The sequence below is a fragment of the Rosa chinensis genome, chromosome 6 (genome assembly GCF_002994745.2).
Source record: "Rosa chinensis cultivar Old Blush chromosome 6, RchiOBHm-V2, whole genome shotgun sequence".
Taxonomy (NCBI): domain Eukaryota; kingdom Viridiplantae; phylum Streptophyta; class Magnoliopsida; order Rosales; family Rosaceae; genus Rosa; species Rosa chinensis.
The window spans coordinates 40,587,494-40,610,742 of record NC_037093.1 but is presented as its reverse complement, the minus strand read 5'-3'; the positions used below and the strand labels follow the sequence as shown (position 1 = coordinate 40,610,742).

The following is a 23,249-nucleotide window of genomic DNA, read 5'->3' as shown; positions in this document are numbered from 1 at the left end:
TATGAAAAATCTAGAACACAGTACATAGGCATAGTTCAACAAAAATCTAAAATCTCTCCTTGCCATCCAAGTTAGGGTTAGGAGGTTAAGCTGGGTCCAGCCTCCTAGATCCCAAACTCGAAACCCCATAGAACTGGATCCTAAGACTTTGAGGCTCAAATCAAAAGTCAGTTTTTGCACCCAATTTTGTTTGGGCACCCAAAGGAAATTGGACAGCCAAACACAATTGGGCAGCCAAACACAATTGGGCCTCCAAACTGCTTTGGGCCACACGACTGATCTAGGCACCCAACCCAAACTGGGCTCGCCCTTTTTTGCTCTAGTTACGATCAACGTCGCTATCACCGTCTCACATACAGGAATGGGGTACCCAGATTGCTTCGTCACCACTCCTTGAGACCGAATGCCACCCCAATTGCAGTTATAAGTCAGTGTAAGCCTCTACCGCACCAATCCACTACCGGCACTGGGCCGTCGAGCCCCTGCTGGCTTGTAACACCGGTGGTCCACTTCAAGCCCAGCACAAAGCCAGAATTCTGATTCATCCATGATTGATTCCCCATTTTCCTCCAGGCGAAGCCCACTAAGGCTGGCAGATGATCCACGCGGTTCACTGCCGCCAATACTAGGTTCGCCATATGCAACTATTCCATGAATTACCGCCCATGGCCGGGGTCGTTTTGAGTTGAGCTCGGCACTGCCGCAACCTCCACAGCTATTCACTCTCCCACCCAGCTCTCAATCCGAACGAATCAGACTACTAATCATTCTCACTTGCATCATTGATAGGAGCATTTTAATGCGACGTTTTAACTGTTATTTCCCTATATTTTCTGTGTTATTTCCTTAATAAAACTCTGTTTAGGAAAGTTTCCATTCTTCGAATGGGAAAGTTCCTAATTGTAGAAAGTTTCCGTTTTGTTGTTTCTATTTTCCATTTTTAGAAAGTTTCCATTTTAGTTTAAGAAAGTTTCCATTTCTTATTTTAGAAAGCTTCTATTTTCAGGTTTTTGGAATAAATAAGCTGAATTGAGTTCATAAATGGAACGAGAAGTTTCATGAAGATGACATGGCAAGGAGAGATTCAAGGAAGAGTTTTTAAAAAAGGAAAATACATTTTCCTTGGGAATTAAATTTGCCGTGTAATACTTAAGGAAAAACAAGGTGACAACGTGAGAATTGAAGATGATTGATTAAGGATTTCAAGGAGAGATTTTCTTGGGAGACTTTTATGGAAAGAAATATTGTTGGAGGAATAATTTGGTGTGATTGCCAACGTGAAAATCAGAAATAATCAAGGAGATGACGCCAAGAGAGATTCAAGGGAGATATTTATGGAAGGAAAATATGTGTGCACCAAGGAAAAGCTAAAAAGGCGTCTAGATTCATCCCTAAATTCCCTAAAGGAATGTTGGCCGAAATTCATGAAGAAAATCAGAATAATTTCAAGGAAATTTGGCAATTAAATATTAGGGAGGTATTTTAGAGAATTATGATTGGTTGGAACACATCACAAGGCTTACTTGGCATTCTATGATTGGTTGGACCACATCACAAGCTTACTTGGCGAATTATCATTGGTTGAAGCTATGTGGAAAATTCTGATTGCTTTGTGAACCCTAGCCATGCTCCTATATAAAACTCCCCCTTTCTCAACGTCAAGGGTTCCTCTCCCCCATACAATTTACACTTTAGAAAAAAATCAGAAAATCTTCTTAGCATAGCCGTGAGTTTCTCCATCCTCTAGTCATCTCCACGAGTTCAAGCAAGGCCAAGGGAGAAGAAGCATAGCCGTGAGCATCCATCATCCATCTCCAACCTTGAAGCTTGCTTTCGAGATTCAAGAGACCACCACATCAATCGTTCATGACCATCCCCATCTCACGGTGTAATCCGATTCTCCTTTGTAACCTTTGCTTTGAATTTCGTTGGTTATGAACTAGTTGACATATGTGTTTGAACAAATATTAATTTCTGGAATTTTTATGATTAATTGAGAATTTTCAGATTCATATTATTGTGATTCGAGAGTTGCTTATGTGGGTTTTTTTAATTAAATTTGCGTTATAGATAACTTTTGTATTTTAATCTTATGTGGTTGCAAACACTTAGGGTTTTGATATAATTGGTGCTAGGTTTAAGAACATGAAATCGACTTTTCGTTTTGTGTAAACTTGAATCAAAGTAGTAAAGGTTTTGTACAAAGATCGAATTTAATTAACGAGGATTGCAATTAGGTGGACTTTTCCATACTAAGTTGTACACTTGAGTTGATAGCCTTTCTCTTTGTGTAATGCGTTAAACATGACATGATTGAATAGCTTTCTAGGGTTTGATTGCATGTTTGATAGGATTAATCTAGGTGCTTTCGCTTAGGTTAATTAGCATTGAAAAGTAAAAAATGGGAATTCATTTGCTTTCGCATGTTTCACATGATCAACTCCTTTCTCATGACTTAGATGAACAATATTAGGGTTTGAATCGATTTTAATCATAAGTTTCGGTTTTGATCTTTGTTCTCTCATTTCAACTTTGTATTTACGTTTTTGCATTTTAATTGTTTTGTTAACTTAGTTTTATTTTCGAAAAACCAAAAACAAAATCCCCCCTTTTTCGTGTACAATGTTTATAGTTGTGAATATCTTTGTGAATATTATACTTTGTTTTAATTTTAATTGTTTAATTGTTTGACAATGACAGGTGTACCCTCAATCCCCGGAATAGAACGATCCCTATTTATTACGTACTACTAATGACATTTCAGGGTTAAATTATGCGCTTGCTTTTAGGCGCATCAATCATTAAAGCCATTTTGACTAGACATAGAGGTGGTGATGAAGGTTGTAGGGAACAATTGGGTGATCGTCGCATAAGATCAACGTTTGAGGACCATCAGCAGATGACTTAGAGAGGAGATCAACGCCGGCCGCCATTGCTGGAATGCAAAGCTTTGGGGGTTAGGGTTCGGGTAGAGACAGTCAAATATAACGAGATTAGAGAATGAATTTTCAGATACTCTATTCCTCTCACTGTGGAGGTATATAAAGAAGATTACAGGAATACAATTGACTTACGTCTCTATTCTCTACCACACATAGAATTGGTAAGTACTAACTATGGTATAACTACAATATATTACATTCTTATTATTATGCCATGACTCACGCTTATACTTCCCCTCAAGTTGGTGCATACATATCAATCATGCCCAACTTGCTTAGTGAGTCATAAAATACCTTCCTGGAAACTCCTTTGGTGATCATATCTGCAAGCTGCTCTTCACTTGGAACAAAAGGGAAGCTAATAAGTTTAGCACCTAGCTTCTCTTTTATAAGGTGATGATCAACCTCCACATGCTTAGTACGATCATGCTGTACTGGATTTTATGATATATCAATGGCTGCCCGGTTGTCACAATATAAATCCATAGTACTTTTGAGTTTGAAACCCAAATCACGTAATAGATTTCTCAGCCACAGCAATTCACACACCCCATGAGCCATACATCTATACTCTGCCTCAGCATAGATCGTTCCACAACTTTCTGTTTCTTACTCTTCCATGTAACCAAATTACCTCCCACAAAGGTAAAGTAACCTGATGTCGACCTCCTATCTGTAATATTTCCAATCCAATCTGCATTTATGAAGCCACAAACCCCAAGAATTAATGTTGTTGTGTTTAGAAAACATTACTCCTCTCCCTGGAGCTAACTTTAAGTACTTTAAAATTCTCACAACAGCATCCATGAGACTCTCACTTGGGTTATGCATGAACTGACTTACTACACTCACTGCATATACAATATCTGGTCTAGTATGAGTCAAATAAATTAAGTGCCCAACTAACCTCTGATAGCGAGCTCGATCAGTGGGTACCTGATCTGGATACTCTGCTAAACAATGGTTCTGCTAAATAGGAGTGTCAATAGGCTTGCAATCCAACATACCAGTCTCTGTCAGCAGGTCGAGAATGTACTTCCTCTGGCACAAGTAGATCCCTTCTCTCCCCTGGCTACCTCAATCCCCAATAAGTACTTTAATTCACCCAAGTCCTTCATCTTAAACTCAGAGGCTAGCTGTCTCTGTGGTCTATCAATCTCAACTGTATCATTACCAGTGATTACAATATCATCAACATAAATAATTAGGGTTGTTACCTTTCCTTGTTAATGCTTGAGAAACAAGCTATGGTCTGAATTACTCTATCTGTAACCAACCTTCAGCATGAACTGTGAGAACCTCCTAAACCAAGCATGAGGTGACTGTTTGAGACCATACAAAGATTTCCTCAATTTGCACACAAAATTACCAGGAGAAGCAGCTACATACCCAGATGGAAGACTCATGTACACCTCCTCTACCAACTCTCCATGAAGAAATGCATTCTTGACATCAAACTGTCTTAGTGGCCAGTTCAAACTAGCAGCAAATAAAAACAGTACCCGAATAGTATTCATTTTACCAACAGGAGCAAAAGTCTCATCGTAGTCTATACCATATGTCTGAGTAAACCTTTTGCCACAAGGCGTGCTTTATAACTATTCACTGATCCATCTGCATTATGTTTCATGGTAAACACCCAACGACACCCTACAGCTTTCTTGCCTTGTGGTGGGGGTACAAGCTGCCAAGTATTGTTCTTTTGCAATGCCTCCATCTCTTCTTCCATTGCCTTCCTCCACTTTGGATCCTCCAACGCCTCCTGCACTTTGTTAGGTACTGATACAACAGATATTTGATTCACAAAAGATTTATATGACTTAGACAATCTCCTAGTGGACATGTAATTGGCTACTAGATACTTTGATTTTGCATGAACAGTGGGTTCATACCTTTTGGCTGGTTGACCTTGAGTAGACCTATGTGGTAACACATACTGTCCAACATTAGACTCACTACTATTAGTATCAGTAGGTGGACATACCTCAGATGAGTGATCTTCAGTACCAGGGAGTTGTGGGTCAGGGGTAGGAGTGATGACTAAGGGGGCAGTTGTGCCTTCAATTTCATTTTCGCCATCAGTTTCATTTTCAATGATCGAAATTGGTGCCTGGATGTCTAGTGTTTCTGCTTCCTGATGAGATGCTTCCAGATAAGCTATTGCTTCTTCGTTAGATGGATTGAGTATCTAAACTGCCTCTTCACCTCCTTCTAATTCCTCCCCCTCAACATGATACAGCTCTTCAAAATATAAATTCTCCCTCTGAAGAGTAGTATCAACGGAGGAAAAATAGCTCATATCCTCAAAGAAAGTAACATCCATAGTGACATAGTACTTTCTGGTAGGTGGATGGTAGCATTTGTACCCTTTCTGATATCTTCCATAACCAACAAACACACACTTAATTGTCCGGACATCCAACTTAGACCTTTGATTTTTAGGAACATGGACAAAAGCAACACAACCAAAAACACGGGCAGGAAGATTGTGAAAAGATGGCAAGAAGACATGAGATACTAAAACCTCAAACAGAATTTTTCCCTGAAGGACACTAGATGGAAGACGATTGATGAGATGGGAGGAAGCTTGTACAGTATCACCCCAAAGATACTTAGGCATATGAGCACTAAAGAGAAAGGCACAAGCTATATCAAGTATGTGACGGTTTTTCCTTTCGGACACTCCATTTTGTTCTGGTGTTTGTGGGCATGTAGTTTGGTGAACAATCCCATGTGTGTGGAAAAAATCATGGAATACATGATTCACATATTCTCCCCCATTATCAAAATGTAGGACTCTAATGGTACTATTGTATTGTGTTTGAACAAGAGTACGAAAAGTTTGAAAGCTGGAAAAACTTCATCTTTGGTTCTAAGAAGAGCGACCCATGACAATCTCGTACAATCATCAATGAACAACATAAAAAACCTCATGCCCAATACAGTAGGCTCTCTAGAAGGTCCCTAAACATTAGAATGAATTAATTCAAAAGGAATAATATTTTTATTATAAACACTAGGAGAATAAGTAGCACGATGGCTCTTGGCCAAGACACATGTTCACAACACAAAACTGACTCATTCACACCAATAAATGAAGTAGGCATGGACTTTTTCATAAGACTAAAAGATGGATGCCCTAATCGGTAATGCCACAACCAAATCTCACTTAGCTTGTCAGAATTCGAAGTCAAAGCGGTAAGGGACTATGCTCCGGGTTTCTCCCCAACGTATGTTTGATCCAGATGGAATAATCTGCCCCTCAGGTACCCCCGTCCAATTATCTCCCTGGTGATAAGATCCTGAAAAATCACATACATAGGATAAAAGGTTACGGAGCATTGAGATTCAGTATTCAACTGTGGGACAGATATCAAGTACTGATGAGATAAGTCAGGTACATATAAAACATTATGGAGTTGTAAGGTTGGGGTAATACGAACTGACCCTGTCCCTAACACAGGAAAAGCCTCACCATTGGCATTTGTAACATAAGACACTAATGGGGAAGACAATTTAGTGAAATAAGATTTATCATAGGTCATATGGTCAGAGGCACCAAAATCAATAATTCATATATCAGAACCAACTACGTGAGAAACCTTTAAAGCCATACCAATTTTACCTGAACCAGTTATAGAGGTTGTAGGAGTAGCTCTACCTGCTGTATGATGATCCTGTCCAGCCACTCCATAGAAATCTGGTTCTTAGATCAATTGAACAGTAACTGCTTTCGCCTTAGGACGGTAACCTCGCTTTTTTGGTTTAAGGTGTGGGTTCAGTTTCCAACAAGTCTCCCAAACATGCCCAACATCATTGCAATAAGAACACTAAGGATGAGGGTGGTTGGCAAAACTTGGTGGAGGCTCTTGCTGATGAAGTGGGACTGAATGCTGCTGCTGGAGTAAAGGTGCTGGTGCTTGAATGGCTAGCCTAGAAACTTCAACTTGTGCCTGTTTGAGACTTTCCTGCTGAGATTCATCCCTACGAATATATGTAAAGGCTGTGGTCAAGCTAGGAGGGTCTGGCATTCTGAGCAACTCTCCCTTGGCACTATTATGTTTGGCATCAAGTCCTCCCATGATGCTTCTGATCAATTTTAGCCCATACATTCTTCAGCTTGGTAAAAAACATCGACACTGGTTGCCCATTCTGCTACATTCCTGCAGCTTTGCACATTAGTTCATGAACTTGTATAAAATCATACTCATTTGTATAGAGATCTCCCAATGTCTTCCATATTTCCACAGCGGTTTCATACTCCTCCACCATTTGTAGCACATCTTCAGTCATGGCTCTAAATAGAATTGACATTACAAACAAGTTATCGTCTTCCCACTTAGCATAGGCCTCCATATCATCTTCACTAGGAGCCCTAATTGTTCCAGTCACATGCTCATCTTGTGTATCCCACGGAGATAAACAGACATAATCTTCTTCCATGTCTGGAAATTGGTATCGGTGAGTTTGGTACCCTCAAAAGATTCACCTTTTGAGCTCTTGACAGAAACCTCATCCTTCTGGACCTCATTGTTCCTAGAACTGGAAATCTGATCTTTTTTCGTTTCTCCCATTGAAATAGGCAATCAACAATGCACAGCTGAAGTAAGGAAAAAAAAAAAAAAAAAACTTACTGCTAAAGGTGTTTCAGAACCTGATGAAGTAGACTGAGGATGGACTGGTCTGTGGCTTGATTGGAATCCAGTTGGCTTGATTGGAAAATTGGTCTGTAGGCTATAGCGAACACAGTCCGGTCTGTGGGTGAGCAGCGAAATAGATCTGGGTGAAGGCAAGTGACGAAATCGATCTGGAGAGAAGAGTGACAGCAGTCTTTGGCTGAAGACGAAGCTGATTGTTCTGGGTGAGAGGAGAGAGACGGCGGTCTAGGAGAAGAGAGCGATGACGGTCCAGGAAAGGAGAGCTATGACGGTCTTTAGCTGAAGACAAAGCCCAGAGTGAAAAAGTGGAGAACGATGTCGTACTGAGATTAACCCCCCAAATAATTGGGTTCTAAACACTACTACACATAATACTTTTTATGACGTTTGAAAAACGTCATGAAAAAGATTCAATGACGTTTTTCAAACGCCATAACGAACGTCGTCTCTACTGGTGCCGTCTTTTCCAAACCGTTTCGGTGACGTTTGATAAACGTCATTAAAGATTTTTAATGACGTTTGAAAAACGCCATAGAAAGTGTTTCAATGACGTTTTCTAGACGTCATGGAAAGATTTCCGTGACATTTTTGAAATGTCATAGAAGAAGATTAACGGCATTTGTGAAACGTCATTGAAAGATCTTTAATGACGTTTTCCAAACGCCATTAAATTTATTTCATATTTAAAAAAAAAAAAATTTTGATTTCTGGTTAAATTCAGAAATCAATTATCTTTTTATTTACACATATCACAATGGAGACATAATACTACTAGTTTCATTAAGAAATCATCACATTTGTTTCATCATTTAATTCCACTACATCATAAGAGGACCCAAAAAGAAGACCAAAAGTTGATAAACTAGGCTGACCCGCTCCACTCCACTGGTCTCCAACTTGCAGTTGTTCCATACTTTTGCATCTATTTAAGATAGAAATAGGAAAGAAAAAAAAAATAGTAATCAAAACTCAACATATAAGACTGTCTTCACTTTGTGGTAATTTTACTCATACAACCTACTTCCACAGTAACTTTATCATAAAACATACCATGTTCAACCTTCTTTGTGGAGGCTTGTTACTCTGGTGTATCAGCGGCAGCTTTCTTCAGCAATGGCAACAATAGTACAATCATGGCGCACATATGTGCCTACCACATTCAAAGCAAATTTCAACTTAAATCTGACATTTGAAAAGTTATATTTTAGTAAAAACCAATACATCATTTGAATTCACATAGCGCAAATCAATATTTTAATAAATACGAGACTGCATATATAACTTGGAAATATGGTATACAATGTTATTGTCATTCTAACTTCATTGTGATCAACAGTAAAGATGTTTTACCTCAGTTTGACCCAAACCAACTTAAGCTCTTGCTATGCTTTCACTTGCAAAATCTTTGGGCTTTTCTCTCATTGCAGCATAGTTATCGTTCTCTTGCACTGACTTTAAAGTAACTGCAGCAAGCAACAAAACTAGAATAAAGAGCAGAAATGAACCACAAGGGAAAAAAGAATAAGCCATATCTTTGTGATATTAGACTTACATATCGATGTGAATAGCATTCTTCTAGACCCATGGTTGTTGTTTTCTCTACAAACTTGCTTAAGTGTTAACAAGAAATCCAGATAAGAATGTTAATATTCAGTCTATTTTAACATACTAAAATTCAAGGACTAACAAAGGTGTGAAGGCCTGTCAAACAGATTGTTTTGTAACAAGGTTGCTGCAAATTTGAGAAAATTTCAGAAGACTGTTAGCAAGAAAGAAAAATTCACCAACAACTACTCTTCAGTTATTTCATGCAAAACTCTCCAGATTTGAAGTAGACATGTAAAGCTACTATTTTGCAAAATTTCAGGTCATTCGCAGTTCAAATCAGTGGTCAAACAAGAATCCAAAGTAGCAGAAAATACTGATTTCTGCAGAAATCCTGAAACAGTGCAGTAATTTCAAAATGGCATAAGTATTTCATTTTAACTCCGTTTTTCATGAAACCAAGCTCAAAATGATCATTGAAGAGTCTATTTTAAGCTATCAAAAACTGAGAGTAAAAGAAGAAGTATAGGGTTTTCGAAAATCATGGAATAGCCCACTGGTTCAGCTTGGGTGCTGTCTTTGAGGCATAACTTCAAACACATGGTGTGCAATAACTGAACTTGATCCTTCCCAGTCCTAATCATCCTAATGGAGTCACTGGACAAAATTACCTTAAAATATGGTATACCCAAAACCAATTATACTCAAAATCAAAACCTCTACAACCTGAAAATTGTCTGAACCTGGAACCCATCGAAATCCTTAATAGAATCACAGTTCGAAAATACCAAACGAGATATCAAATAGACCCAATCACATAGGGATTTTCAATGTGAAGAAAATGTGAGAAATCTTCAATCAAATAGACCCAATCACAGAAAATACTCAATAGGAATAAAACCTAAGAGATATTTCAGATTTAACCTGTGAAATTTTGACAGAGAGCTAGTCAGCCTCTTCTTCTTCTGCTTGATGCAAGAGAACAGTGACTTGATATGGGGATCGGCCTCGCCGTAACATCTTCAGGAAGCAAGAGACGATGGATTGAGACCGAGGATGAAACTCGAGTTGTTTCTGCTTCTTGCTCCAGATCGAGAAGAAAAGGGTCAAGGGAGGGTGGGACGGAGAGAGAACAGAGAAGAAAATTAAAGTTGATTGGAATGTGTAAAGAAGAAAATAGGCTGGGTGGGCGGGCAATTTAAAAAAAAAAAAAAAAAATTTCAAGTATGACGTTTACAAACGCCACGGATTAGCCTATAATTATGGCGTCTAACGGACGCCGTTTATTATTTCTTACTATGACGTTTATAAACGTCATGGATTAGTCTATGATTATGGCGTTTAACAAACGCCGTCTTTTATTTTTTTTATGGCGTTTTTGGAACGTCATGTTGTTTAAAAGTTTTTATAGCGTTTCAAAAATGTCACAAAGCTTTTACTATCAAATTATTCATGACGTTTTAACCTGAAAACGTCATTAAAATATTTTTGAATGACGTTTTTGTCAAAATGCCATAAAAAAACTGTCATTAAAGGCTATCTTTGTAGTAGTGAAAGTAACTGCCTTCCTTGGATTGAGAAACGACTATAAAGACGAAGAGACAAACTCCTTTTCGCATCTTTGCTCTGATACCAAGTCAAATATAACAAGATTAGAGAATGAATTGTCTGATACTCTATTCCTCTCACTGTGGAGGTATATTATAAAGAAGATTACAGGAATTCAATTGACTTACGTCAATATTCTCTACCACACATAGAATTGGTAAGTACTAACTACGGTATAACTACAATATATCACATTCCTATTATTATGCCTTGACTCATGCTCACAGAGACGAGACATCCTCTTTTTCTCATCATATGTAATATACATCTAGCAAACATATAAATTAATAATTGATAAAATAGATAAAATAAATTATAGCAATTGTCTTCTGATAACTCAGGCTCTTAATTCAGTGGAAGATGATTCTTCTTCTTTAGGTAGTATTGTGGAAGATATTAAGCTATTCAATAATTTGCCTCACATCTTTGTGTCTCATTTAGTTGGATCATTCAATAGAGTAGCTCATAAATTGGCTAGTCACAGTTTCGATTTGGATATTAAATTCCAATTGACAATTGTGGGTGTTAAAGTCTCTGATCTTTAATTTTAACCATGATCACCTCTGCACTTTCTAAATTCATCTTCTGTATCCAATCCCCAGAGCTGTGCCTTCAAATGATGATGTGTACCAGCATGGCCCATTTTTGGGGGCTGAACCATCTCTTTGTACGAAATCTGCAAAATAATCCTTGTTAGAGCAAGTTCACCGGTAGTCAAGAAATGTCAAGGTTGAAAAGTTAAGGCGTCGACCAGTCAAGTAACTGTTCACTGCCACTGGACATGGGTTTCCACCCGTTTTTTTTCTTGACCAGTCAAGACTGTTCATTTTTCACTGTTCATCGATTTTTTCTTACATAAATGAAAAACTAGGAATAAGTACAATACAATGTTATTTAGTTGTTGTACGAGAAATTTAGTTTCTAATCGATTTTTATTTTCGAAACAAACGTTATTTAGGGGGTCGTGAAAATTGACTTTTTATACGTTCGGAATTTGGGAAAACTTCCTTCATGAAAGTTGTAGAGCTCGTCGATACGATCTCGTGCATATATGGAATGCAATATTCGGAGTTCGTATGAATTTATTATAAATTTTTAAAATCTGAAAATTTTCTATAAATAGCACAAAAAAAAAAAATTCTGTTTTGTTTCAAAGGACGAAAATTTTTCTTTTTTTCATTTCCCCCCTCCGGTTCACTCTCTCGCGCGCCCCCAGACCTGGAGGGTTTCGTCTGACCCGACCAGCCTTTTTCTCCCTCCTCCGGCGACCTCCGTCCATGGACCCGGCTCCCCCGAGGTCGCCTCACCTCGTTCGGCCTCTTCGTGGCTTCAGCCCGCCCAGACGCTACCCCCAGGCCGATATCGAACCAACCCCAGGCGGAGCAAATCGTCCTCCGGCCAAACCACATTCGTGCGTCACCTCCACGTGTCCTCTCCTCAGCGTCTCTCTCTACTTGTCTATCACTGACGTCAGCCACGTCCGGCTTTGGCCGAGTTGGCGTCTCCTTCGACTGGTCATAATTTTAGTCAGGGCTTTGCCTTTTTTCTTGGCCTCGGTCAAGGAAAGGCAAACCTTGGCTGGGCAAAACTACATCGGTGGAGGGATGATTTTCCCCTTGCCCGGTCAACACATCATCAATCCTTGCTGGTGCCCGATCAAAACTACACCGGTGGACTTGCTCTTACAATCTTCAACCCCATAAAACTCTCACCCACCCCGTGTTCATCGATTTTAGTGGTACTACACTACTACCTAGTGAGAGATCGAGAATTTCATGGGCACTGGCCTCGATGTCCGGCCACCCAGCCTCTTCACTATATAGCAGATCAACCAACTGCCCACTGCACACTGCTCACCCGCAGTCACACACATATTTCTAAACTCACATAAAAACTATCACTCACCCTTTATTTTTCTCAAAGAAAAATCCAAAACCAAGAGGAGGAAGATGAAGACAAAACCCTCGACTGCTCTACCTTCTTCTTCAACTCTCATAGAGAACATGATACTTTTATAAATAGAAATAAGAATTCTTGTCAACTTCCCTGTAAGTGAATTGGATACAAGCACATTGCATCTGCATGTCATTCAAGTTTTTCTTCCTCTGGATTTAATTATTTATGACTCCATTCTTGAAGATATTTTAAATTGAGCATTCAGTCAAGGGATTGTTGAAGATGAACTAGTGTTTCTGGTGGCTTTCTCCGGGTACCTCACACAGAATGCTATACCGTCTGGGGTACCGATTCAACTCCTGAATCCTGTATCAAGAACGCAACGTTAGAGGGATAAACCGTACCAGACGGTTTATACCTCTCCGATGCCTGAGTGAGAAACTAATAGATGTGTAGAGATTAAATAGTGGATAAAGGAGTTCTTACCCCCTGAAGGTGGTTGTGCTAATGTCTTTATATTCGAGTATAGGAAAGGAGTCTCCCCTATCCTCGATGTGGGACACAGGTTCTTCTGACGTCATATCAGCCCTCTTGTTGTGTATAGATGGGCTGTGCTGGCCTTGCCCCGGGCCCTGGGTGTCTGGGGTGGCATCCCATGTGGGGCCCTCCATGGTGGGTCGTGAACCAGGCCCATGGCATAGTACCTGGGAGTACCGATGGGGCCCAGTCGATAGTGCCAAACTTAGTTGAGACTCCCCAGTATCTACAAGTCCCCCAAGTTCCCGTTCAAGATGTTTCTTGGGTGGGGACTTATTATTATTTTTGTCTCTAGGTTTGGCACTAGTGTGCCTATAGGTAGTCCCCCAAGTTCCCGCATAAGAGAAAGCTTGAGCGGGCTACGCTATAGGTAAAAGCCACCTACGCCCTGGGACAGGATGAGGGTTGAGAGAGGACCTGGCTCTGATACCCGATGAAAATTTTGAGCCTCCAGTACCCAATGGGGTAGAGAGAGGACTTGGCTCTGATACCCGATGGGGTAGGCGGTGCATGTCGGCCACGTGGAGCAGACTGGGCTGTGCAATAAATGCCCGTCCTTTCGCCTGCCACAACTTGAGAAATGGGGAGGCGTGGGACACGTGTAGCGATCCTATGGTTGAGGGCTTTTCGGTTTCGACAGCCTAGATGCATTGGAGATTGAATTTAAGAGGGAAACCGATTGTTTTCCCTCACTTTCGTGAAAAATTCAGAAGACTTCAAAGATTTGCAGCGGGGAAAAAGGGGGAGAGCCAAGGGAGAAGTGTGCGTGCCTGTGGAGTGATAGATCGATCGTCTGCCGAAGAAGAGGTTTGATCTCTCGCTCTGCTTGTACGACTTTGATTGTTTCTGCTTCTGCCATGGATGTTTTCTGCTTGTGTTTGGTCCTCTGGATGTTTTCTTTTTGTGTTTGGTCCTCCTGTTTGCATAAAGACAGAACACGAACAATACTAGTGTGTGGTTGAGTTTTTGTTTTAGGCTGCTTCAAAATGGTCTTGGTTTTGCTTGAATTTCTGCGTTTTGGTTGAATTTCTGAGTTTTGGATAGGCTAACCCTTGTGCTTCTGGTTCCAGATTATAGCGAGATTTGAGGTCCCCGGTACCGTAGTTAGGATGGAATCAGAAGCCAGGGGTGGGGATACGGGATCGTCGTACCAGTCTTCTGCCAAGCAAGCTGAAGTGGATATCGATCGGTACTTAGGCCGAGTAGATCAATTAGCAGAGAACACGGGATCCTCGACTGGGGTGTTCTCGGAGAGCAGTGGGGAGTCCGACGAGGGTGAGAGTGAGGGTGGATCTGCAGAGGCCCCGGTAGTCACTGTGGCCATTCCCGGGGGCATACCGAAGCCGAGGTATACACTAGAGGATGGGACCGTGTGCGACGAACCCGGGAGAAGTATGACGATTAAGGAGATAATCGACATGCGACTGAAGTGGGGAATACCGGACGCGGTGGAGCTTAGGCCTCTCAGGGATGGAGAGATGGCCGCAAATCCTGCCCCGCGGTGGGTGGCGCTGCACGAGAATCAGTTCCACCAAGGGTTATCGCTACCGCTGCCCCGGTGCCTATAGTATCTGTTGCGGATGCTGAACCTGTCACTGGAGCAGTTGACCCCGAATGCCATTCGTCAAATATACAGTATGATGGCCATGTGGGACTTGTGCCAAAAAGGGTGGCCTTCAATAAATGAATTCCGCGCAGTACACCGGGTACTGTACTCAAGGAAGCTGTCTTGTGCGGGTACGGTTACATTTGCCACTATGGATTACGAACCCCTAGTTACTGACATGCCTTCCTCTATGAGCAAAAGGTGGAGGAACAAAGTATTCCTAGCTAGGGGGTGGTGGCAAATTAAAAATAAGAAGTGGCAGCTGACCGGTACCTTCCAAGCTATCGGGGACCAGTCCTATACCCTATCCGAAGTAGAAAGGAAGAGGATAGCCCGGGTATATGCCGTTTGGTTAGAGAGAGAGAGGAGCTCTTATAGATTCATCCGGCATTCAATACTTTATAGGCTAGGGCTAGGGTGGCTCCCCGGTAAGGGTTTAAAATATTACTTTTTTTTTTTTTTTGTGTCGCTCGTCCTTTTTACCTTCGACTGATCTTGGAACTGATTGCAGTGAAAGCGCCGAAGAGGAAACCCCGGAAAGGCAAAGAGGAGGACAGAATGGATGATGCCCAGTTGATGGATATGCTGATGGGCCAGGGGGAAGCCGCCCTTCACATCGATGTCGACCTAGGGTCGAAAGGTACAAGTCGGTCCGTTGAAGAGACCCTACTGGAGATCACCGATGAGGGATATGGTGAACCTGATCCTGATGCTCCCGTGACTCACGTCGTGCAGCCCTCTTTGGCCGACGTTATCACGATAGATGATACCGGGACGGGAAAGGTACCGGCCCCCGTGCCTATTTCCTCTCGTTCCACTGGGAGCAATGAGGCATTGCTTCCCAGTGAGAAGAAGAGATCCCATAGGCACCGGCATCGAAGTGATAAGGAGAAGGTGACGTATACTGGCCGGGAAGTTCAGGGTTTCGGTGCGAAGAGGCAGAAGAAAGATCACCCGAGACCAGAGTCGTTGCCTTCGCTTGGCTTATTGTCTCCTGCCATTCCGGTAATCCCTAAGAAGCCCATCAAGCAGCTGTTGAGTGAGTACGGGGTTGCCGATGAAAAGTTCGTGCGGTCCATGCTTGGTGACTTGAAGGATATTGACCTCGACCTGGTGCGGGCCAAGAGAATCGCCGTCTTGCCCTGGAATCCATGATGCGGGTACGTTTTGTTTCATTCTCTGCAATTGATTTTTTTTTTTTTATTGTTATATACCTTTTAATCGGTGTATTTGCAGGCACTCTTCAATGTGTACGCGATTGACGCTAGCGAGGAAGATACTCATCTGAAGGAGGAGGTTAGCAATCTCTCCGGGCAGGTGAAGTATCTTCATGGCGAGAAGGCCAAGCTGGAGAAGGAGCGAGACTCACTGAAGACTGAGATGGCCGCGGCTAAGCAGCGGATCGCCGAGCTTGGGGGTGAGCTCTCTGAGGCGCGGGAAGAGGTGAAAAACGCTCGGGACTCCAAGAAAAAAGCTGCAGAGTCTGCCGTGTCATGGAAGGAGAAGGCAGACCACCTGGAGGATCGCCTTCCCTCGGAGAGGCACGAGGCCGTGGAGGAGTACAAGTCCTCCGAAGAGCTCATCGCTATGCTAATTGCTGCCCAAGATAAGGTTGTCATCATGAAGTTTAAGGAGTGGGTGGCGGCCGGATACTTGGATGAAGCTAAATTCAGGCGGGGTCTCCTGGAGAAAAAGAAGAAAGATCGGGAGGCGGCGGTCAAGTCCGGTGCCGGTGGGTCCCAGAGTACTGGTGGCGAGCGGTTGTAAATAAAATTTTTTTTGAAATTTTATCCGTTTGAACAATTGTCCAATTCTGTTTGGTAGTCCAGGCTTTTTGTGAATGGAAACTTCTTGATTTTGAATGGGAATTGGAAAGGAATTAAAATTTCTAGGATTTCGTACCTTGAGCATTTGTTAACATCACTTATTACTGGACTAGAGTAACTGACAATAGCTATGTCCGGGAATGTCCCGGGTAGGTAAAAAAAATGCTAGAAATGGTCTGAATAATTCATTTTTCCATTCAAATACCACATGGTGGTTAAATACAGAATGAGTACCCGATGGGTAGCTTGCCATAGTTGTAAGTTCAAAAAGCAAAAGCTAGGACAAGATGCTCTCGGAGCTATTTGTAATAGTACCACAGGCGCTGGGTATTCCATGGATGCCTGGAAACGACCCCGTTCATGTCCCGGATGAAAAAGGTTGCAGGGCCTACCTCTTCAATGATCTCGTAAGGGCCTGTCCAGGATGGATCCAGTCCCCGGGGCTCTGGGTAGACTTGCTTCATGACCCAATCCCCCAACTTTAATGTCCGGGACTGTACCTTGGCATCGTAGTAACGAGCTATCCTCCGCTTGTTTGCCAAGTTATGCATGTGTGCCACATCTCTTCGTTCCTCGAGTAAATCAGCATCGAGGTGTAGGCCTTCTGAGTTGGTACCCGCATCGAAGTATTCGATCCGGGGGCTCTGGATTTGTGTTTCAATAGGTAGTACTGCTTCTGATCCAAAAGCCATGCAGAAAGGGGTTTCTCCGGTGGCCTCCGTTGCCGTGGTCCTGATAGCCCACAACACCTCCGGGAGTTTAGCAGCCCAAAGACCCTTTGCTTCGTCGAGCTTCTTTTTCAGTATTTTCTTGATTATCTTGTTGACAGCTTCGACCTGACCGTTGGTCTGGGGGTGAGCCGGGGAAGCATAGAGAATCTTAGTGCCCAGGTTCTGTGTGTAAGCCCTCAACTCATCATTGTCAAACTGGGTACCATTGTCCGTGACTATGGTATCCGGGACTCCGAACCTGCAGTAGATGTTCTTCCATAGGAAGCTTTTGACCTTTTCCGTGGTGATGGCGACGAGAGGTTCTGCCTCTACCCACTTTGTTTGGTAGTCCACAGCAACGATGGCGTATTTGAACTGTCCCACTGCTGTGGGAAGTTTACCAATCAAGTCCAAACCCCACTGACAGAATGGCCATGGTGCAAGGAGGATGGAAAGGGCGATGGGCGGTGCCCTTAGGATATTTGCATACATTTGGCATTTGTGGCACGAACTGGATATTGTTTGGGCCAGGGCCGACATAGTTGGCCAGAAATATCCTGCCCTTAGGGTCTTGTGTGCAAGGGATCGGGCTCCGGCATGGTTACCGCATACACCAGCGTGAATGTCCTTCATTATTTTGTGACCTTCCTCCGGTGTTACACACTTCAGATTTGGAAAGCAATGCCCTCTTCTGTACAGTTTGCCATTCATGATCGTGTATCGAGCTGACCTTAGCTGTAGTCTTTTGGCCTCGACCTTATCATCCGGTGCTAGGCCGTCGACCGTGTATTTCAAAATTGGGTCCATCCATGAAGTTGCGTGATCCACCGCAAATATTTCTAACACCGTCTTAGATGTGCTACGTCCCGCGAGTATTTCGACCTTAGTGGCCCCATAGGTAGGGCTTGGAGAAGTTGATGTGAGCTTTGCAAGGGCGTCTGCTTTGTCGTTCTCGGCCCTCGGTATTTGGGTAAAAATGTAAGAGGTAAACCTCTGAACTAATGCCCGGGCCAAGGCCTGGTATGAGGACATTTGGGGCTCCTTTGCCTCGAAGTTACCGCTGACTTGTTTTACGATTAACTGAGAATCACTGAAGATACTAAGGTGTTGTACCCCCAGTTCCCGGGCGATCTGCAGACCTGCTATGAGTGCCTCGTACTCTGTGGCATTGTTGGATGCTTTGAAGGCAAATTTGAGGGCGTATTCGTATACTTGATCGTCCGGGCTAATTAGCAGGATACCGGCTCCACTGGTTTTCTTGTTAGACGCGCCATCAACGTATAATCGCCAAGTGCTTGGCGGAGGTGGATCTGGGGCTAGCGGTTCAGGTGATTCCAGGGGTGGGTTATGGGAGGGAATTGACTCGGAAATAAAATCTGCTGCTGCCTGGCCCTTAATAGCTGTCCAGGGCTGGTACTTGATATCGAATTCCCCAAGCTCGATCGCCCATTTAATTAACCTACCCGATGTCTCTGGTTTCTGCAAAACCAGCCTCAATGGGTGATTAGTGTAAACGGTGACTGAGTGTGCTTGGAAGTAATGTCTGAGCTTCCGGGCTGATACCAGGAGAGCTAGTGCCACTTTTTCAATGTCCGGGTACGTGGATTCTGCACCAGTGTAACCTTTCCCAACATAGTACACTGGGTACTCACAATCGGAGTCCTTCCTAATCAGAACTGAGCTCACAGCTGTTGATGATACCGCCAGATATATGTAGAGCATTTCTCCTGGAACCGGTTTGTAGAGTAGAGGTACCTCTGACAAGTATGCCTTCAGGCCAAGAAAAGCAGCCTCGTGTTCCGTTGTCCAGGATATTACCTGGACGTGCTGGGTTTTTAGCAATTTGAAAAAAGGAGTACAGTTATCCGTCAGCCTGGAGATGAACCTTGATAGGGCGGCGATCTTGCCAGTAAGAGATTGGACCTCGTTCCAGTAGGTTGGGGATACCATGTCTAATAAAGCCTGCACCTTCTCCGGATTGGCCTCAATTCCCCTGTGGCTAATGATGTACCCGAGAAACTTTCCTACCTCGACCCCGAAGATGCACTTCTGTGGGTTAAGCCGCATACCATTGCGCAATATGATGGTGAAGACGATTGATAAGTTGGATACGTGATCCTCCGGAGTTAAACTTTTTACCAACATGTCGTCCACGTATACCTCCATGATAGTACCGATAACTTCCTCAAACATGGAGTTGACGAGTCGCTGATACGTGGCACCTGCGTTCTTTAACCCAAAAGGCATGACTTGGTAGCAATAGAGGCCTTAGTCTGTGGTAAAGGCAGTGTGCTCCTCGTCTGCTGGGTTCATTCGAATTTGGTTGTATCCACTGAACGCATCCATGAAACTGAGTAACCGGTACCCAGCAGTGGAGTCGATTAATTGGTCAATTCGCGGGAGCAGGAAGCTATCCTTGGGGCACGCTCGGTTGAGGTTCGTGTAGTCCACACACATGCGCCATGATCCCGGGGATTTCTTTGGTACCATGACCATGTTGGCCAACCACCGGGGGTATGTTACCTCCCTGACAAAGTTGATGGCTATCAACTTCTTTACTTCAACCTGGATAGCCAGGTACTTATCGTGTGTGAAGGCCCTTCGCTTTTGTCTTACCGGTGTCGAGTAAGGAACAATACTAAGATTGTGCGTGGCTATCTCCGCCGGTATACCGAGCATGTCCTCATACGACCAGGCGAATGCGGATGTGTTGGAACAAAGAAAGGAGATCAACCCTTCCCTAACAACCGGGGACAGCCTAGTACCAATCCTAACAGTCCTGTCCGGGAACTGCTCTGATAGCACCACCTCTTCAATGTCTTCTACGGCACCGGGCCGTTCTTCGTCTGAACCGGTATCATCTCTGGGATCCTCGTACCTGTCCATTAGAGGGTTCGTAGCCACGTGCAACATTTCAGACTTTCCCTTACCGCGAGATACAATTAGAGAATAGCATTTCCTCGCGGCGGCCTGATCACCCCGGATCGTAGCAGTGCCAGCCGGGGTCGGCACTTTCATCATCATCATGTGACCTGCTATAAACGTTTTCAAATGCCAAAGTGCCGGCCGGCCTAGGATAGCATTATAGGACGAGACACAGTCCACTACGATGAACTCTGTTTTGATGGTTGAACAATTTGGACTTTCACCTATCGTGATCGATAGGCAATCTGAACCGAGTGGTTGGACGATATCTCCTGAAAAACTAATGAGGGGCTCATTATCTTGTGACAGCTCGGCTCTTCCTCTGTTCAAAGCTTTGTATGCATTGCGAAATAATACGCTAACTGAGGCCCCGGTGTCCACGAGCACCCGGGACATTATATAGTGGTCCATTTGGAGTGTGATTAGGAAGGGATCATCATGGGGCATCTTCAGATCGGCTTCCTCCTCCTACCGGAATGTCACCGATGTCCACCTGGTGCCACCGTCTTGCTGCGGGGCCTTGTGGAAGTTGAAAACTTCCGGACGGCCGAAACTAGAATTTCGTTTCTTCCCCTAGGGAGGCAATTCCTTCGGGCCCCCGCCGTGGATCGTGAAGATCTGGCCGTACACGGCTACAGCTCCTATCTCCTTGGCAGGTAGGTATCGTTGAAGCTTACCCCTCTGGATGAGGGACTCGACTGTATTTTTTAAAGCAACGCAGAGATTGGTATTGTGTCCGGCATCCTCATGATAAGTGCAGAATTTTCCGGTATCCTGCTGGGTAAGTTTACTTTTCGGGAACTTCCTTGGGGGTGGTCCCGGTATCTCATCTCTGTTTTCGTTCCAAATAGTCTCGTATGAAGCGTTGAGGATAGTGAATACTTCATACCGGGGTGGTGGTGGTGTCCGCGAGGCCTGCTGTGCCCTCGGTTCCCGGTGGGGGTGAGCGGTCCCGTAACTGTTAGACTTGGATGAGGACTCCTTGCTTCTTTTGTTCGAGGTATGGGGTGACCTATCATGACTATGGACCCACTCCCTCTTTCGTGGCTCATCCCTGACCGTCGAGGCCGGTGCGGACAATCTTAGCTCTGGTCTGGGGGTGTCCCCGTATGTTTCGAATTCGGCCTGGGCGTGTCTGATGGCAGTGGCCATCAGCTCGTCGTAATTAGCTGGAGGATTATGGTTGATCCCGTAGAGAAATTCTCCGCGCCTTAATCCCCTCCTGAAAGCCAGCTCAGCCAGTTCCTTATTAAGGTCCCGGCATTTAGCAGTAGCCGCCTGCCATCGATTTACAAAAGACTTTAGAGTTTCATGTTCTCCCTGCTGGACTTTTAACAGGCCCTTTGGTGTGTGTATCCCATCAGTGCGTAAGATGAATCGAGCGACAAATTTGTCAGCTAACTCCTTAAAATTCCCTACAGAACCGACCGGCAGTTCGTAGAACCAACTCAAAGCCTCCCCTGACAAGGTCTCCTGGAACATATTACAACACACTTCGTCCGTATATCCCTTGGCGCTTGTTTGCGACTAGAAAGCCTGTAGATGCTGGTAGGGGTCTCCAACTCCCGTATAGTCAATCTTCAGTGGTTTCGATGTGTTCGCTCGAATGGCTCCTCTAACCTGTTGGGTGAAAAGGCCCGGGCGGTCCTCGTAAGTGGTCATAGCTCTCCAGGTGTCTCTATTTTCTGTGGCCAGTACCCTTGCCTGCAGGGCATGTAAAGAGTTGCTCATTTGCACAAGTAATGTAGTGTTTGCGTCGGTTACCGGTGGGATATTATGAACTGGTTGTGGTAACGGTGGTGGTGGCAGATGCCTTAAGCTTTCCGGGAATAAGTCAACTAGTATATGGATTATCCGTTGACTGCCCTCCGTTGGAGGTGCTGGGGCAGTACTGGTGTCTCCTGTTATCGGGGCGGTGTTCACGCCTTTTGCTAACTGGGATGCTCTAGCCAGGGCCTGGGTGAGTGCCTCGTTGTGCTGGTGCTTCCTGTCTAGTGCTCGGGCCAGCGCTGTGTTTTCATCTTCCAAATCTTGCATTCTCTGTTGCGCAAGGCGGTTTGTTTCCTAACTGTACCCTGTTGTTCCCAATCGATCCTGGATTGTTCCCTCAAGGCTGCGATCTCGGCTCGCATAGACTCCAACTCCGATACCGGAGTCACTCGATCCGGGACTATCGGGTCCAAGGATCCGAGACCATGCATTTCTCTTGGAACACTAGGCACTTCTGCTGATGAAGTTCCCGGAGAGAATATCAGTGCCCGGGTGACACTTCTACCCTCATCTGCCACTTCTGGCTCATTCATGATTCACCCCTATCTGGCGCGCCAATGTTTCTGGTGGCTTTCTCCGAGTACCTCACACAGAATGCTATACCGTCTGGGGTACCGATCCAACTCCTGAATCATGTATCAAGAGCGCAATGTTAGAGGGATAAACCGTACCGGACGGTTTATACCTCTCCGATGCCTGAGTGAGAAACTAATAGATGTGTAGAGATTAAATAGTGGATAAAGGAGTTCTTACCCCCTGAAGGTGGTTGTGGTAATGTCTTTATATTCAAGTATAGGAAAGGAGTCTCCCCTATCCTCGATGTGGGACACAGGTTCTTCTGACGTCATATCAGCCCTCTTGTTGTGTATAGATGGGCTGTGTTGGCCTTGCCCCGGGCCCTGGGTGTCCGGGGTAGCATCCCATGTGGGGCCCTCCATGGTGGGTCGTGAACCCGGCCCATGGCATAGTACTTGGGAGTACCGCCCGATAGTGCCAAACTTAGTTGAGACTCCCCAGTATGTACAACTAGCAAGCTGGCCGTCCGTCTTGGGGAAGCTTATTTTTATTACAAGTATTCGGAAGACAGAATGCTATCATGCTTCTTCTTGAACTTCTATTGTTGTTTATTCCCAATTGTACTACTTGTACCAAGGAAATGGAATTATATGTTAAATTAATAACTTTTAGTTTTATGGTTATGTTATTTTAAAACCATTAGCTTATAT

At 43.9% G+C, this 23,249-nt stretch overlaps 1 protein-coding gene and 1 long non-coding RNA gene across 3 annotated transcripts; both read right to left on the bottom strand.

Annotated features, from left to right (window-relative positions):
* Positions 1-8,303: 8,303 nt before the first annotated feature.
* On the bottom strand, positions 8,304-10,317 carry LOC112174632. 2 transcript variants are annotated; one of them, XR_002926106.2, is made up of 4 exons: positions 9,153-10,317; positions 8,951-9,063; positions 8,651-8,782; positions 8,304-8,522 (listed from the first exon to the last, which is right to left on the bottom strand). It is a non-coding gene; the product is annotated as an uncharacterized LOC112174632 (long non-coding RNA). The 2 variants fall into 2 exon arrangements; XR_005801186.1 differs by having other exon boundaries at positions 8,651-8,750; positions 9,153-10,315.
* A 6,600-nt stretch (positions 10,318-16,917) lies between these two features.
* LOC112171333 lies at positions 16,918-19,278 on the bottom strand. Its single transcript, XM_024308532.1, has 2 exons — positions 17,666-19,278; positions 16,918-17,350 (listed from the first exon to the last, which is right to left on the bottom strand). The coding sequence occupies exons 1-2, from the start codon at positions 19,276-19,278 to the stop codon at positions 16,918-16,920; spliced, it is 2,046 nt and encodes a 681-aa protein (XP_024164300.1).
* Positions 19,279-23,249: the final 3,971 nt, after the last annotated feature.